Raw genomic sequence first — 18131 nt, 5'->3', positions numbered from 1 at the left:
CTCAACAGAAGATTTGAGTTAGCTGAGGAAAGAGTAAACAAACTTGAAGAAAGGTTAGTTGGGATTGTCCAGTCTGAGGAACAGAAATAAAGAAAAGGAATGAAGAAAAATAAACAGAGCCTCAGAGATCTGTGGGACACCATCAAGCATACTAACATGTGTATCATAGGCGTTCCAAAAGGAAATGAGAAAAGGGTAGAAAGTATTCTTGAAGGTATAATAGCCAAACTCTTTCCAAATTTGATAAAAGACCAAAATCTACACATTCAAGCAACTCAAGGATTTCCAGAAGGATAAACACAGTGGTATTCACAACAACGACATTCACAATAAGACACATTATAATCAAGCTGTCAGAAGCCAAATGTAAAAAGAATATTGAAAGTCGCAAGAGAAGAGCAGCTTTTTTCATAAAAGTTAATCTCAATAATGTAAACAGGTGCTTTCTCAGAAATCATGGAGGCAAGAAGGCAATGGTATGACACATTCAAAGTGCTGAAAGAAAAAGACTACAAACCATGTATTTTATATCCAGCAAAAATATCCTTCTAAGTGGAGAAATTAAGACAATCTCAGATGAGTTAAAAACCAAGTTTTAAGTTTGTCATTAGCAGATCTTCTCTATATGACATAATAGATGGATGGAGTCCTTCAGACTGAAATGAAAGGACGCTGAAATCCACATGAAGAAATAAAGCATACTGGTAAAGGTAACTATATAGGTAAATATAAAAGAAAGTATAAATATACTTTTTGTAATTTTTTCCCTATCTGATTTAAAAGATAACTAACTGTATAAAGCAAAAATTATAAATCTGTGTTGATAGGCATGTAATGTATAAAGACATCATTTGTATGGCAATAATAACACAAAGGAAGGGAGAGAGAACAGGTATATGGGAGCGAAGTTTTTGTATACTACTGAAGTTAAGTTGGTATTAATTCAAAATGGATTGTTATAAGTTAAGATGTTAGTTAAGAAAATAACTCAAAAAATTTAGTAAAAGAAATGGCAAGGGAATTTAAATGGTACTCTAGAAAATATCTATTTTAACAAAAAGAAGTCAGCAATGGAGGAATAGAGGGGAAAAGAGACATAAGACTTACAGTAAACAGATAGCAAAGGAAGATATAAATCCTGTCTTATCAGTAATTAAGTTAAGTGAGTTAAGTGTAAACAGGTTAAGCATTTCAATTAAAAGACAAGGTACTGGCAGACTGGGGAAAGAAACATGCGTCAGCTATAAATGCTGTCTGTAAGAGACACACTTTAGAGTAAAATACACCAATAGGTTGGCAATAAGAAGATGAAAAAAGATATACATACAAATAGTAATTAAAAGGGAGCTGGAGTGATTGAACTAATATCTGACAAAATAAGACTTTAAGATGAAACTTTTTACTAGAGACAAGGGAATTTTGTAATGATAAAAGGGTCAGTTCATCAAGAAGGTATAACAGTTATAAACATAAGTTCATCTTTCAAAGGAACCTCAAAATACATAAAGCAAAAACTGACAGAATTGAGGGGAAAAATACACAATTAAATAATAATAGTTGCAAATGTAAATATCCCACTTTCAATAAAGGATAGAACAAACTAGGTAGATGAACAAGAAACAGAAGACATGAACAAGAGTATAAACTAACTAGACATCTACAGAACACTTCACCCCAAATCAGCAAAATACACATTCTTCTCAAGTGCAGCATGTATTTTTCTCCAGCATAGATATATATTAGGTCATAAAATAAATTTATTCCTAGTAAATTTGAAAGGATGAAATTATACAGAGTATGTTCTCTAGCTATAATGTAATGAAATCAGAAATCAGTAACAGAAGGAAATTTGGGAAATTTCACAAATCTGTAGAAATTAAACAACCTTAGCCTAGATAATCAATGGATCAAAAAAGAAATCACAAGGGAAATTTAAAAAATAGAGACTAGGGCTTCCCTGGTGGTGCAGTGGTTGAGAGTCCGCCTGCCGATGCAGGGGACACGGGTTCGTGCCCTGGTCCGGGAGGATCCCACATGCCGCGGAGCGGCTGGGCCCGTGAGCCATGGCCGCTGAGCCTGCGCGTCCGGAGTCTGTGCTCCGCGACGGGAGAGGCCACAGCAGTGAGAGGCCCGTGTACCGCAAAAAAAAAAAAAAAAAAAAAAAAGAAAAATAGAGACTAATGAAAATGAAAACAATATACAAAAATTATGGGATGCATCAAAACCAGTGCTCAGAGGGAAATTTATAACTGTAAACACCTCCATTAAAAAAGATCTTAAGTGACCCTAAACTTCCATCTTAATTAACAAGGCAAAGAAGAGCAATCTAAACCCAAGTAAACAGAAGGAAGGACATAATAAAAATTTGAGTGGAAATAAATAGGGAATAGAAAAACAATAGAAGATAAAACCAACAGTTGGTTATTTGAAAAGATGAACAAAATTGACAAACTTTCGGCTAGACTAACCAAGAAAAAGGAAGGCTCAGATTGTTAAAATGAGGAATGAAAGAGTGAACATTAGTATGAGCTTAACCAAAATAAAAAAGAGTATAATAGAATATTATGAACTATTTTATGCCAACAAATAGATAACTGAGACGAAATGGACAAATTTCTAGAAAGACACAAAACTACTGAAACTGACTTAAGAAGACAGAAAATCTGCATAGACCTGTAATGAGAGATTGGATGAGTAATCAAGAATTTACCAAATGAAAAGTATAGACCCAGGTGACTTCACTGGTGAATTCTACCAAATATTTAAAGAATTAACACTAATGCTTCATAAATTCTTCCAAAATATAGAAGAAGAGGGACACTTCCTAAATCATTCTATGAAGCCGGTATTACTCTGATATCAAAACTAGACAATCATTGTGCAAGAAAACTACAGACTAGTATCTGTTATGAATAGAGATGCAGAAATCCTCAACAAAACCACAAAACTGAATCCAGCAACATATAAAAAGGATTATGCACAATCCAGGTGGGATTTATCCCAGGATTGTGAGGTTAGTTCACCATACAAAACCCAATCAACATAATATGCCATATTAATAGAAGAAAGGACAAAAACACATTCCAAAATTCATCTCAATATAAACAGAAAAAACATTTAACAGAATCCAGCACCCTCTCATGATAAAACACTTGATAAACTAGGAATAAAAGGGAACTTCCTCAACCTGATAAAGGGTATCTGAATAACCCACAACTAACATCATACTTAATGGTGAAAGGTTGAAAGCATTTCCCCAAAGATTAGGATAAAGATATCAGCCCTGTCCACCTCTATTCAACATTGTAGTGGAGGTTTTAGCTAGAGCAGTTAGACATGAAAATGAAATAAAATCATGCAGATTCGAAAAGAAGTCAAACTATCTCTATTTGCAGATGGCATAATCTTGTACAGATGATTCTCATTATTTGTGGAGAATTCACCTACTCACTAAAATTTATTTGTAACTCCAAAATGAATACTTGCAGTGCTTTTCTAGTCATTCATGGACATGTGAAAAATTTGGGAAAAAATTTGAAAATTGTTGTGAAAAATTTGAGTTGCCTGACACACACCTTCTCAGCTGAGGTTGAAAAAGGCAACACTCTACCTTTTTGTTTCAGCTTTCATACAGAAGTGGCCAGAGGATAAGGGACAGTACAATATAGTAAGAGAAGCTCTGGCTCTGGAGCCAGTTCTATGGAGTTTGAGTCCCAACTCTGGTACCCACTGGGGAAGTGGCCTCAGGCAGTTTCCTTAATACTTCTGAACCTCATTTTCTCTTTTGTGAAATAAAGAAAAGAGAATCAACTAGAATGAGATACCTTTAGGATTTAAGATCATAATCTGTGTATGTGTATTACTCCTAGGACAGTCATTCAATACTCGCTAATTCAGCAGTCATGACAACTTTAGAAAACATAACTACCACAAATAATAGGAACTCATTGTATATGGATAATCCTACAGAGTCCACAAATGAACTATTAGAGCTAATATCAAGTTCACCAAGGTTGCAGGATCAAGATCATTGTACAAAAATCAGTTGTATTTTTATACACTAGCAATGAAAAATACAAAAATGAAATTAAGAGAAAATTCCTTGTACAATAGCATTAAAAAGAATAAAATACTTAGGAATAAATTTAACAAAAGAGGTGCAAGAGTTGTTTGTGGAAAGCCACAAAAATTTTTTGAAAGAAATTAAAGAAAAAATTAAATTAATGGAAAGCCATCCCATGTTCATAGATTACAAGGCTTAATATTGTTAAGATGACAGTACATCCCAAATTGGTCTACAGATTCAACTTAGTCCTTATCAAAATTTCAGCTGTCTTTTTTGAAGAAATTGATGAGCTGATTCTAAAATTCATATGGAAAGGAAGAGACCAAGAATAGCCAAAATTATCTTGAAAAAGAACAAAGTTAAAGGACTCATATTCCCAGTTTCAAAACTTACTCAAATCTACAGTAATCAAGGCAACATGGTACTGGCATAAGAATAGACATATACTTCAGTGGAATAGAATTGAGTCTCCAGAAATAAAGCATTAACATTTATTGTCAGTTGCAAGGGTGCCAAGGCAATTCAATGGGAAAGAATAGTTTTTCAACAAATGCTACTGCGACAACTGGATATCCACATGCAAAAGAATGATGTTGGATCCTTTGTTCATACCATATACAAATATTAACAAATTGAGACATATGCTTAAGTGTAAGAGCAAAAACTATAAAACTCTAAAGAGAACATAGGCATAAATCTTTGTAACCTTGGACTTGGCAATAGTTTTTCAGGTATGACATCAAAAGCAGAAGCAACAAAGGAAAAACTAGATAAACTGGACTCCACTGAAAGTAAACACTTTTTTGCTTTAAAGGGTCCTATGAAGAAAGTGAAAAGACAACTCACAGAATGGAAGAAAATACTTACAAATCATCTATCTGCTAAGGTGCTAGTATCCAGAATATATATAAAACTTTTAGTTTCAACAATAAGAAAACAAATAACCCAATTTTAAAATGGGCAAACGATTTGAATAAGACATTTCTCCAAAGAAAATATTCAGGTGACCAATAAGCACATGAAAATATGCTCAACATCTTAGTCACTAGGAAAATGAAAGTCAAAACTACAATGAGATACCACCTCACACTGGTCAGAATAGCCATCATTAAAAAGTCAACAAATAATAAATGTTGGAGAGGTATGGAGAAAAGGGAACCCTCTTACACTGTTGGTGGGAATATAAATTCCCACCAACTATGGAAAACATTATGGCAGTTCCTCAAAAAACTAAAAATAGAGTTACCATATGATCCAGCAGTCCCACTCCTGGGCATATATCCGGAAAAGACAAAAACTAATTTGAAAAGATACATGCACCCCAGTGTTCATAGCAGCACTGTTTACAATAGCCAAGACATGGAAGCAACCTAAATGTCCATCTACAGATGAATGGATAAAGAAGATGTGGTATGTATATACAATGGAATATTACTCAGCCATAAAAAAGAATGAAACAATGCCATTTGCAGCAATATCATACTAAGTGAAGTAAGAAAGAGAAAGACAAATACCATGTGATATCACTTATATGTGGAATCTAAAATAGTACACAAATGAACATATCTACGAAACAGAAACAGACTCACAGACGTAGAGAACAGACTTGTGGTTGCCAAGGGGTAGGAGGGTGGGGGAGGGAAGGATTGGGAGTTTGGGATTAGCAAATGCAAACTAGTATACATAGAATGAATAAACAACAAGGTCCTACTTTATAGCACAGGGAACTATGTTCAATATCCTGTGATAAATCAGAATGGAAGAGAATATGTATAACTGAGTCACTGTGCTGTATGCAGAAATCAACATTGTAAATCAACTATACTTCAATTAAAAAAAAACTTCAATGAGATACCACTTTGCAAAGAAGAACATTTGCAATTATTGGTGAATGTGTGGATAAACTGGAACTTTCGTACATTGCTGGTGGTTCAGCTGTGTTAGAAAATGTAGTTAGAAAACTTCCTCAAAAGTTAAACATAGAGTTACCATATGACCCAAAAGTTCCACTCTTAGTATACATACTCTACAGAATTGAAAACATATATCTACACAAAAACTTTTACATGAGTGTTAGTAGCAGTGTTATATATAATAGGTCAAAAGTGGAAACAACCTAAATGTCAATCCACTGATGAATGGATAAACAAAATGTAGCACATCCATACAAAGGAATATTACTTGGCAATAAGAAGGGAATGAAGTCCTGGTAAGTAATACAACATGAATGAATCTTGAAAACGTTATGCTGAGAGAAAGAGGCCAGATGCAGAAGGCCCCATAGTGTATGATTCCATTTATATGAAATGTCCAAAATAGGCAAATCCATAGAGACCAAAAGCAGATTAGTGCTTGGCAGGGGCTGGAGGGATGAGGAAATGGGGAATGACCTTTAATGGGTACAGAGTTTATTTTTGGGTTAATGAAAAATTTCTGAAATTAGACAGTGGTAATGTTTACACAATTCTGTGAATGTAGTAAAATCCCTTTAATTATGTACATTAAAAGGGCATTTTGTGGTATGTGAATTATTCCTCAATAGAAACAATATACATATGGTAGTTTCAAGAAAGCTAAATGTTGGTTTGAAAAAACTGACAAAATAGGTAAATATTTCATGAGACTGGTCAGGGAAAAAGAAGAGTATGTGCAAATATCAGGAATGGAAAAGAATTAAGACATATTGAAAATACAGTAAGGTATTTTGAACAACCTATTCCAGTAAATGAAAAAACTAGATGGCGTTCACAAATTCTTAGTAATATTATTTATAAAACCCACATAAGAGAAATTATAATTTAAAAGTTTTCATACTCTTATAATCATTAAATCAGTCAGTAATAAAAACTCTTCTCAAAAATAAACTTGTTTAGAGTCGTACAAAAAATTGAAGGAAGAAATAATTCCTCCCTCATTTATGAAGGTAGCATGACCTTGATTTAAGAAATAAGAAAGTATAATATAAGAAAAAATATAGACCGGATTCACAAACAGGCTGATATAGCAGTACTGAGTTGGGGTCATCTTAGAAATATGAGGTAGGGTTAACAGAAAATCAGTGCTGTTCATCGCATTGTCAGATTGAAGGAGAAAAACCATGTCTCAGTATATGTAGAAAAAAATTACGTGGTGAAATTCAGTATCTATTCACAAAGATGCTCTTAGCAAATAGAGTATAAGGCAGCTTTCTCAATATGATATTTGATAGTTTAAACCAAACCTTATATTTAATGGTGAAACCTTGAAAGATTCCAAGTTGGGATCAGGAACAAGACAGAGATATGGGTTGTGATTGCTTCTGTTCATCATTCTATTATATTAGGCAAGAAAGAAAAATAAGCAAAATATACAACTGTCAAAACATATGATATGATTGTGAACATAGAAAATCTAAAATCTTCTACATATAAAAATTAGTAACATTAACAGAATTTAATAAGATAGCTTGATATGCAAAAATTAAAAATGATACTATGTTTAACATATAAAAGTACAACTTCTATGTATCAGCAACAGTTAGAAATTAAAATTTAAAAAGTTTATAAAAGCTACACAAATAGACACTCAAGAATCATCCCAAAAATTATGTGTAAGACCTCTTCATGGAGAATATATTAAAACCTTATTGTGAGATATTTAAAAAGACCTACATAAATTGAGAGAAATACTATTCATGGATTTGAAGCCTTGTTTTTTTGTTTTGTTTTGATTTTGGCCATGCTGCACGGCATGCAAGATCCTAGTTCCCTAACCAGGGATCGAACCTGTGCTCCCTGCATTGGAAGCTCCGGAGTCCTAACCACTGGACCACCAGGGAATTCCCTGAAGCCTTTTTTTTCTTTTAGTGACATTAATCTTCCTATTTAATGTACAGATTCAGTGATATCACAACCATAATATCAGAAGATTTACTTAGTCTTAAATAGACAAGCTAACTCTAAGATTTATAAGGAAATGCAGAGGGCTAAGTATAGACAAGATACTTTTGAATTGGAAAAATAACAAGGTAGCAGGACTTGACCTACTAGATATTAAGATTTGTTTTGTAATTAGGACATTGGGGTGTTAGCAGAGGGCTAGACAAAGAGATGATGGAACAGGATATTTCTTGGAATGGAAATAGACCAACACATATGTGGAGACTTGATTTTTGATAGGAGCATTATGGAGCAGTGGTGAAAGGGCTTTTTAAAAAAATGATGCCGAGACAGTTGGGCTTCTATAAAGGCAAAACCAAAATTGACTCCCTATCTCACAACATGCACAAAAAAATCAATTCTATGTGGATTATAGACCAAAAAGTGAAAAGTACAATTAAAAGTTTTATAGGTAAGCTTGACTTTAGCCTTAGGTAAGGATTATCAAACAAGATGCAAAAACAAAACGTAAAGAAAAATGATAGTACATTATGTTCATCTAAAGATAACATAGAGTATGAAAAAAGCAAGTATAAAGTGGGAGAATATATTTGCAACACATGTAAGTAACAGAGGACTTATATTTAGAATAACTACCAGAGATTTAATTATTAGATTATATATGTAATTGTATGTAACATAATTTATATATGATAATATCATATAAATGGATAATTATATATATATTATTATGATCAGTAAGAAAAATACAACCCAATAGAAAAAAACCCTTAAACAGGCATTTTACAAGATAAGAAATTCAAATTATTAATAAATATATAAAATGTTCAATCAGGAAAATGTAAATTAAAACCATTATGAGGTTTAACTATCCTCCTAAAAGTTGCAGAAAATTTTAGTCTGACAATACCAAGTGAGGGTGATGTTGTAGAGGATTGGAGGATGATCTGATGCAAGTGTAGATGGGCACAATCACTTTGGAAAAGTTTGATTATTACCTAGTGATGTAGAACATTTGATGCATATACTATTACCTAGGAGTTCCTTTCTCAGATATATATTTAGACAAATTTGTGAACATGTGCCATGGTACATATTTATAAGAATGTTTATGGCAGCATTGTTTGTAATGGTTCAAACCCAGAACCAGCCCAAATGTCTACCAGCAGTAGAATGGATGAATAAATTCATACAGTGGAATATTCTACTGCAATGAAAATAAATGATCCACAGCCACATGTAGCATCATGAATGACTACTAAAAAGAGTGTTGAGTTAAATAAATCACTCAAAGAATACATACACTGTATATCCATTTATATGAAGTTCAAAAACGAACCTATATTGTCTAGAACATGCATTCTTGGCAGGGTTCATACTGTTTCTTTTGGTGGCAAAAATTGGTCTTGAAGGTGAAAAAACATTTGATATTATAATGGTTTGTGGCCCTCCAAAGCTTAACCCTACCTGCAAAATCTTAGTGTTTGATTTCTTTTTGAGTTTTCTCAAATATCACCTGAGCACCATTTACTCTGACATTGACTTTGTGGAAGATATGCAGAGAGTCTGCAAGGTCAGGGGTACAAAATTGTGGTGGATAGATGATTGGAGGACTTTCAAATGACTGATCTTGAAGTCATCACTAGAGGTGGTCTGTGTGTGTCAGTTGGTTGCCATTGGCTGCCTTGTGGATGTTATGTTTGATCCTCTCTCTGCTTTTGTGTGTGACTTTGATTTTTAGAATTAAATAAAAATATTCTGTTTTATTATTTAGTTCAACAAAAGTTATTCAACCCTTCATTAGTTATACTAAGTACCGACAAGAAAAAAATGTCAGTAATATTTTAATGAGTATCTAGTAGCTAATTAAATTAAAAGTTTCTTCTCAGAGCAAGCAAAAGTTCAAAGTTTATTAAATATTGTAAGAAATTAATTTTTTCAATGTGTTTTGTTGGAAAAATGAGTTTAATTTCTTAAAAACTTGATTGCATTGCTGTTATTATATAAATTGTTAATTTGCATATGTAATTTGATGCATCACAATTTATATAAGGAATATATTACATTAAACAGCAAATACAGATATAAAATTAAGTGAAATACTAATAGCCTTTAAAATTTTAACTTGGGATTTCCCTGGTGGTGCAGTGGTTAAGAATCCGCCTGCCAATGCGGGGGACACAGGTTCAATCCCTGGTCTGAGAGGATCCCACATTCTGTGGAGCAACTAAGCCTGTGCACCACAAGTACTGAACCTGCGCTCTAGAGCCAGCGAGCCACAACTCCTGAGCCCGTGTGCCACAACTACTGAAGCCCGTGCACCTAGAGCCCGTGTTTCACAACAAGAGAAGCCACTGCAATGAGAAGCCCGCGCATCACAACGAAGAGTAGACCCCGCTCGCCACAACTAGAGAAAGCCCACATGCAGCACTGAAGACCCAACACGGCCAAAAATAAATTAATTAAAAAAAATTTTAACTTAAAAAGTTAAAAAAAGTAGGCCTCAGATACTTTTTATTTATAAAATCACAGATACACATAAAATATGTAAACAGATTGTATATGTGTGTAAAAATGTCATAGGGGAGTGATTAGAAGAAAATTTCTGAAAAGGCTACTTAGGGTTGATAATGGAAAAAAAAAAGATCAAGAAACACCAGCCTAGAAATACATATATATGTGGTAAAACTATCAAGAAAAGCAGAGAAGTGATACCTGTAACATTCATGATATTAACTCTGAGGATAAGGTGGGTGCTGGGTTCTTCTAGAGTTCTGACAGTGGTCTATTTCTTGATCTGAGTGGTGGCCACTCAGGTGTTTACCTTATAGTCTATATGCCCATGTTTTATATATAATACTTTTCTGTCTGGGTATTATATTTCATAATAGAAAAAAGGTAGTTTGTAGACTTTAAAATCTAGAAATACTGTGTATTGTTTAGGTTTTATATGCATGATTATGAACTAAATCTCCATCTTAGTAAAGCTTCTTAATTAAAAAAAGTAGATGTTGACTGATGAAAAGCTTTTACCAAACAGTTTTTTTTTTTTTTCAGATGGGCCCAATTCTTCATCCATCCACTAATGATCAGAGATGCAATTGACCGGGAAGTTGAAGCTGTTGATAGTGGTAAGTGCTTTATGTCTTGCTGCTTTTTCCTTCATTGATCCAGTCGTTTAGCACATTTACTATTCTTTGTCACTCTTTATATTATAAAGGGCTAAGTTAAAATAGATATGTCATGTTTATTTTTGAAGCCATTAAATGTCTAATTCAGTATATATTTGAAATAAGTCAAAGAATGGTAGATTTTCGATTTTTCAGCCTTTGTTTTTTGAGGGTTTTACCACAGTGACTGACCTTTTGCAGGATAAGAGCCTAATTCTTAAAGCTAATACTGGGTGTTAAAACTTTAAAAGTTCACATACTCTGTTTGTATGAAGAGGCATTTTCTCTGAGGCTTTATTTTAAGCACCATCCTGATATTTAAATAGCTTATTTTTTGTTGCCTCTGTGTGTCAGTGCTTTGTGGGTTGAGTTTCTGTAGTTCTGAAAACAATCGTGGTATGTTTATGGATGAAGAAACTATAAACTCCTGAACAGGACATGCGTTTAATTTTACTTTTTGACAGTTTTTCTTATCTTTGTGATTTAAATACTGAAGACCGTAAGGAAGGCTGTGTGTCTCTATGGGGTGCAGGTTCATTAGAGAAGTGTGCTGCACATATCCCTTAATTACAAAGTACCAGTAAATAGCACCACTGCAGATTAACCCTGCTTCCTTATTTTAGTATTAGAAACATGTGACAGTAGACTTGGGGGGATTTCTAGTTCACATAGGTTAGGCTTGGCTTGCATAGCTGAAGAGGCCAGGTTTCTGTACTAGTTCTTCCCTTTGTAGCATTTTCCCTCTTGGCTTGATTGTCTAGTTCTAATAATCACTTATTGCGTTCACTAGGCTGAATAAACTGCAGATGGCTGGAAAGAACTGTCTTGAAGTCAGCAAACTGTGTTTTACTTATAGAAATGTCACTAACTGTGGCCCTCAATTTATTTGTAAAAGAGGGTGGAATGGAGTTAGATTCCTCCTGGTTCTAGTAGCTCCTTATAATCAAGGATTTATTTTCTTCATTTTTGTTACTTGCCTACCCACAGTGTCTGTTTTTTCATAGGCCCAGATAAGTATTTGTTGAATACATGAAAAACCAAAATAACTAAGGAAAACTCCAAAAGCCTTCCCTACTTTTTGGGACCTAGGAACTATATTCTGTGTCTTTAATTCTTTCAAGTGTGTTTTTCTTTATACAGTTTCTAGAGTGGGTCGAAATTGGCATTTAAAAGGTTAGACGTCTAGGGAATTCCATGGCAGTCCAGTGGTAGGATTCAGCGCTTTACTGCCAGGGCCCACGTTCAATCCATGGTCGGCAAACTAAGATCTCGCAAGCTGTGCGGTGCGGCCAAAAAAGAAAGATTAAACGTCTAATTTAATTTTACAAGTTTAATTCAGAATATATTTTATTATATTTTGAATATTATGCAGAAATATATGTACATATGTGATATATGATATGTACACACACACTCACATACAATAAGTCGTTTTGGTTTAAGATGAACTTAAGCTAAAGGCTCTGTTTTTTTGTTTGTTTTTGATGATAGGAGACCTAGATTTCAATTTGTGATCTGATATAAATAGCTAGGTATATATCATTAGTTACTTAACCTTCTAAGTATGAAGGATTTACTTGAGATTAGGGAGATGGGAGAGGTCTTAAATTTTAACTTGTATAATAAACTAGTATTCATTAGCCAGTTTTGCTTTTTAGCATACTGTTTATGATGTATTATTCTTTTATTTGCATTTATAAGACATCAGAAAATTATAAATAAGACAAGAGCTAAGTTTAGATTCTATGAATATACAACAAGATCATTTGGAGACTCAATATTTATACATTGATAGATATTTATTGTGAACACAGTATAAATTTATCTTGGCTAAAACCACAAAATGTTTAACAGTTTGACATGTTAACGTGTATAGTACGCAGACCATTAAGAGTTAACAGCTCTAGGCCAGGTCTAAGTCAGTATTATATTCATACATCTTAGCTTTTCTTTTTTCCAAAATCAATATCTGCAAATAATGAGATCTATTTTTGAAAGCTCAATAATCAGATGTTATTTTCTTCTATTCAGATGTGATAGTCTTTATTCTATCATTCTCATCTCATTCGCATGTTTTTAGTTGCCTGCATGCTTGGATGGCCCATTCAATGTGAGAGGAGTTGAAAGGAAGTTCAGCTATCCTGGTAGAATCATCTTTTCATTTTCTTTTTCCTTTATTCCTCTCCACCTGCTTATAGAAGAGATTCTTTCCTGAGTTTTAAATTTATTATCTTGTTTTACCTTCGTTACTTTATCACCATGCCCTGCATCGACAATCTGTTTTTGGTCTAATCTTTTAGTGGAGTGGTTATACACACAAATTTATAAGCATTTATTTGCACAATGCAGATAGGTCTGTTCAGTGTTTTATAATTTTCTTGAATACATTTAATCACAGGAGCTCATAAATGTCCACAGGGTAGGTTTTAAAATGGGATTAACTTATTGCTAAAAGAAAATTATAGAGAAAAAAATTATTTTTAATGATTAGCTCTTTATTTTAATGATTGTTCATACTTTTACATAAGCATGTTTAATTGCCTGCATATTGTACCTTAGTAATTGAGACTGAGGATATGGCCAAAGACTTTTTTTACATAATCAAGTGGTTGAGTGTGTTCTCTAAGTGTTCAGTATTTATACTCTATTTTTATCAGTTGTAGGAGGTACTAAATCACTTTTTGTAGGTATGTTTATATGTCTACTCCATTAGTTTTCTGTTGCTGCTGTAACAAATTACCAGAAACTCAGGGTTAAAATAACAACAGATTTATTTTCTTAAACTTTTGGAGGTCAGAAGTCTAAAATATTTCCTCAGGGCTGCATTCCTTTTGGAGCCTCCAAGGGAGAATCTGTTTCCTTGCCTTTTGCACCTTCTAGATACCACCTACTTTCCTAGACTATGGCTCCTTTCACTATCTGAAGAGCCATGGGTGTAGAATCTTCTTTGCTATCTGACTTCTGCTTCTGTCTTTATATCTTCTGTCTTTGATCCTCTTACCTCTCTCTTTTAAGGACCCTATGATTACATTGGGACCCAGATAATTCAGGATAATCTCCCCTTCTCAAGATCTTTAATCACACTGCAAAGTTCCTTTTACCACATAAGGTAACACATTCACAGGTTTTGGAGATTAAGATGTGGCCATCTTTGGGAGCCATTATTCAGCCTGTCACCTTAATAATGGAATTGTTTCTTCTGTGTTACAGCCATATCTTCATAATTTTTACAGAGATTTAAAAAATTTACTCTGTTGAAGCAATGTATATATTTTTTTACTATATATGTTTTCCAGGTATGGAAATTATAAATGTATATATTTTTTTACTGTCTCATCTTTGATTTAGACTTCATGGCTTATAACTGAAGTGTTTTATTGAATATACTTTTGCTTCTTTCCATCTCTTCTGTCACCACTTTAGTTTCCACTCTCTTTACCAAGTATAACAGTGATGGCCTCTAATCAGTTTCCCTGTCTATACTTTTGCTTCCACATTTACAACCAGAATGAACTTAGTGAAGTCCAGATCTGATAATGTTACTCTCCTTATTAAACATTTGTAATACCTTACCATTACTCCTATGATTAAAAAAAAATAGCTAACATTTTTTTTTTTTTTTTGTGGTATGTGGGCCTCTCACTGTTGTGGTCTCTCCCGTTGCGGAGCACAGGCTCCGGATGCACAGGCTCAATGGCCATGGCTCACGGGCCCAGCCGCTCTGTGGCATGTGGGAACTTCCCGGACCGGGGCACAAACCCGTGTCCCCTGCATCGGCAGGCAGACTCTCAACCACTGCGCCACCAGGGAAGCCCCCCCCCCAAAATAGCTAACATTTATTGAGCACTTATTATGTGCATTGTTATGATTATTACCTCCATTATCCTTATTTGACATACAATGAAACTGAGGCTTAGAAGTGCTCTTTCAAAAATTGTTTCTTAACTCTTCGGCCTGATATCTTGCCTCTGCTTTGATTCTGAACCTTCTGCCTCCAGCAGCTAGTTTTAGTAGTACCTGCTGCATGATGTTCAGTAAATACTTGTTGAAGGAATATATCTTATTTAATTCTTATAAGAATCCTGTGAGCTAGGTACTTGTAACTCCATTCTATAAATGAGAAATAGAATCAGGGAAGTTAGATAACTTTCTCAAGGTTGTATAGTTTAGTAAATGGCAGAACTTGGATTCTAGCCAAGATACTTCTGACTTCAAAGTGATTGTTTTTAACCATTAATACTTTATTACCAACACAGTTGGCTTTGGAGGAGATTTAAACAATATATATGACAAACTTCCCAGACAGTAAGGAGTTTGATTTAACATTTTCTTGGCACTTTCATCAGTAAGATCTTGGACATAGCATCTGTTGACTGAAAAAAAGAGCACAACCTAAAAGTTGAGAGTTATGTTTTATTTGGTGGATTTTCTGAGGACTTCAAGCCTGGGACACAGCATCTCAGATAACGCTGAGAAAACTGTTCCAAAGAGGCAAGCGGGGGAGCTAGGATATATAGGATTTTTTTGCAACAAAAGACCAGGTAGTCGGAACATCAGAAGATTACTGTTAGTAAAAGAAACTGAGATATCTCAAGTTAAGGAATTTAGCGCTTTTCTATGTACGGGAAGATGCAAGAGTCTGGGCTCACTGAAATCATTCCTTTGATAGGCACCGCAGCTATCTGGGTCCAGTATCCTATGTTTTCTCATCCTGAGCTTCCTGAGGGCGCACCGTCCCTGTGGCTGTAATGTGATGGCTTGATGGCTGCAACATCTTTTGTTTACTGATATGGCAGGCAGTACTTTAGTTCTCACAATAATAACCTTCAGATTATTAACTGCCTGTTTCATTTGAAAATAAGGGAAAATCTCTAGAAAGGTGAATTGACTACCCAAAGTTAGAGAATATGTTAAGTCACAGAACTTGTCCTAGATCATTGATTTCCCTGCTTCAGTCTTACTACACTTTATTCATAAAATTAATTTTTGTTACTTCCTTACTTTCAGTTCTTTAAGCTTGAATTTCCAGATAATAAAGCAAGATACTGAATTTCATTTTATTAAAAGTGTTTCCTTAAAACTGACAGAATATCAACTTGCAAGACCCTCTGATGCAAACAGAAAGGAAATGTTGTTTGGAAGCCTTGCTAGACCTGGACATCCTATGGGGAAATTTTTTTGGGGTAAGATACTAAATACTTCATCTACTTCATGTTTTCTAGTTAAGGAAGATTGAGAATATGAAAAGTTTATAAAGAATGGAAAGTTATAAAGGTAGGGTAGCTAGGTACCTTTTACCTTTTAGGGTAGGTAGGAAGCTTTTCAAATAGAAAGTAGTTCAGCATGCCTATATTTGGTTCTCTAACATTGGATATATGAGGAATAGCACCTAACATTTTGTGAATGTTTTCTGGGTGCCAGATGCTCTGGTAACACTACATGATTATCCCATTCAATCATCATAACAATGTTACGAGCTTGGTACCATTATAATCTCCATTTAAAGATAAAGAAACAGGCTCAGAGAAGTTAATTTTCTTAAATATGATAGTGGTGGATGTGGGATTTGAACCTCTGTTTATCTGGTTATAAAGTGTGTGCTCTTCCCCAACCTGACATTTCCAGTTATCAACAGAGATTCAGCAATAATTTCTCTAGTAGCTTTTGAGCTGTGACCTAATTTTGTTTAATTGTTAAGCTGTTTAAATGGTATCTGGTTTTTCATAATGGTTTTTTCTTAGTGTTAGATTTCAGTTATTATGGCTTTTTCTTAGTGTTAGAATTCAGTTATTATAGCCTTATATTAATCCTCTTGACCACAGAGTAGAATCTGGAATGAGTTGATCTAAATGGTACTTCATTCAAAGGATGATTTGCTTGTTTGCTTGTTTGTACAGTTATATACACTTTGTATGTCATCCTTGCTTTATGTGGTTTATTTTTAAGAATTATACAGAATATTACTAAAATAATTAAGAGATAAAACCTAATAGTAGACTAATTATTAAGAAAGGAAGCTTAAGGCAATTACTGTTGTTAAGGTATTGCCAACTAGAGATTAATTCCTTATGTGTTAAAATATACTTTGAAATTGTTTCTTATGAATTTTTGTCTTATTATTATACACTGTTTCAATATTTTGAGTCACTTGGGTTATTTCATTAGTTAAATATAGTGGCAAAGGATGCATTGTCAGTGTGGAGACTTAATAAACTTAGTTATTTCTATAATCTTTTCCATCTTTTTATAGGAAATGCTGAGACTCTCAAACATGAACCAAAAAGAAATAATATTGATACACATGCTAGATTGAGAGAATTCTGGATGCGTTACTATTCTGCTCATTACATGACTTTAGTGGTTCAATCCAAAGGTAATATTGTCTACTATGGCCCTTAAAATTATTTGGAAGTAGTGCTTTCTTAGGATTTGTCTGTCGTATCAATGTTGCAGTTCACTGTTAATTTACAATACTTTAGTGCTTGATCCTAATATGAACTAAAGAAAATCAGAATTTGAAGAGGCAAAGCTCAGGGAAGCACAAAATCATCTGATTCTCAGGCAAATGTTTTTTCTTTTATAGACATAGGTCTTAACTCCAGGCTAGTCTATGAGTGTATTAATGTACTGATTGATCATGAATTGTTTTTTCTTTTTTAATAAACTTATTTATTTATTTATTTAATTTTGGCTGTGTTGGGCCTTCATTGCTGTGTGCAGGCTTTCTCTGGTTGCGGCGAGCGGGGGCGATTCTTCGTTGCAGTTTGCGGGCTTCTAATTGCGATGGCTTCTCTTTTTTGTGGAGCATGGTCTCTAGGTGCATGAACTTCAGTAGTTGTGGCACACGGGCTCAGTAGTTGTGGCACATGGGCTTAGTTTGCTCCTCAGCATGTGGGATCTTCCCAGACCAGGGCTCGAACCCGTTTCCCCTGCATTGGCAGGCAGATTCTTAACCACTGCGCCACTGGGAAGTCCCATGAATTGGCCTTTTAAGCCACATTTGGCTGCTGCCTCTGT

At 34.2% G+C, this 18131-nt stretch overlaps 1 protein-coding gene across 2 annotated transcripts in view; it reads left to right on the top strand.

The window, feature by feature from the left end:
• NRDC (nardilysin convertase) overlaps positions 1-18131 on the top strand; it is a 92016-nt gene that overhangs the window by 35234 nt on the left and 38651 nt on the right. For both annotated transcript variants that reach the window (XM_065891738.1, XM_065891747.1), the window contains 3 exons: positions 11002-11075; positions 16202-16297; positions 17365-17487. In XM_065891738.1, the coding sequence (XP_065747810.1) occupies positions 11002-11075; positions 16202-16297; positions 17365-17487 (293 nt within the window). The remainder of the gene's footprint in view (positions 1-11001; positions 11076-16201; positions 16298-17364; positions 17488-18131) is intronic.

This window comes from Phocoena phocoena, chromosome 1, assembly GCF_963924675.1.
Source record: "Phocoena phocoena chromosome 1, mPhoPho1.1, whole genome shotgun sequence".
Lineage (NCBI taxonomy): Eukaryota > Metazoa > Chordata > Mammalia > Artiodactyla > Phocoenidae > Phocoena > Phocoena phocoena.
This window is presented reverse-complemented; position numbering and strand designations above follow the sequence as displayed.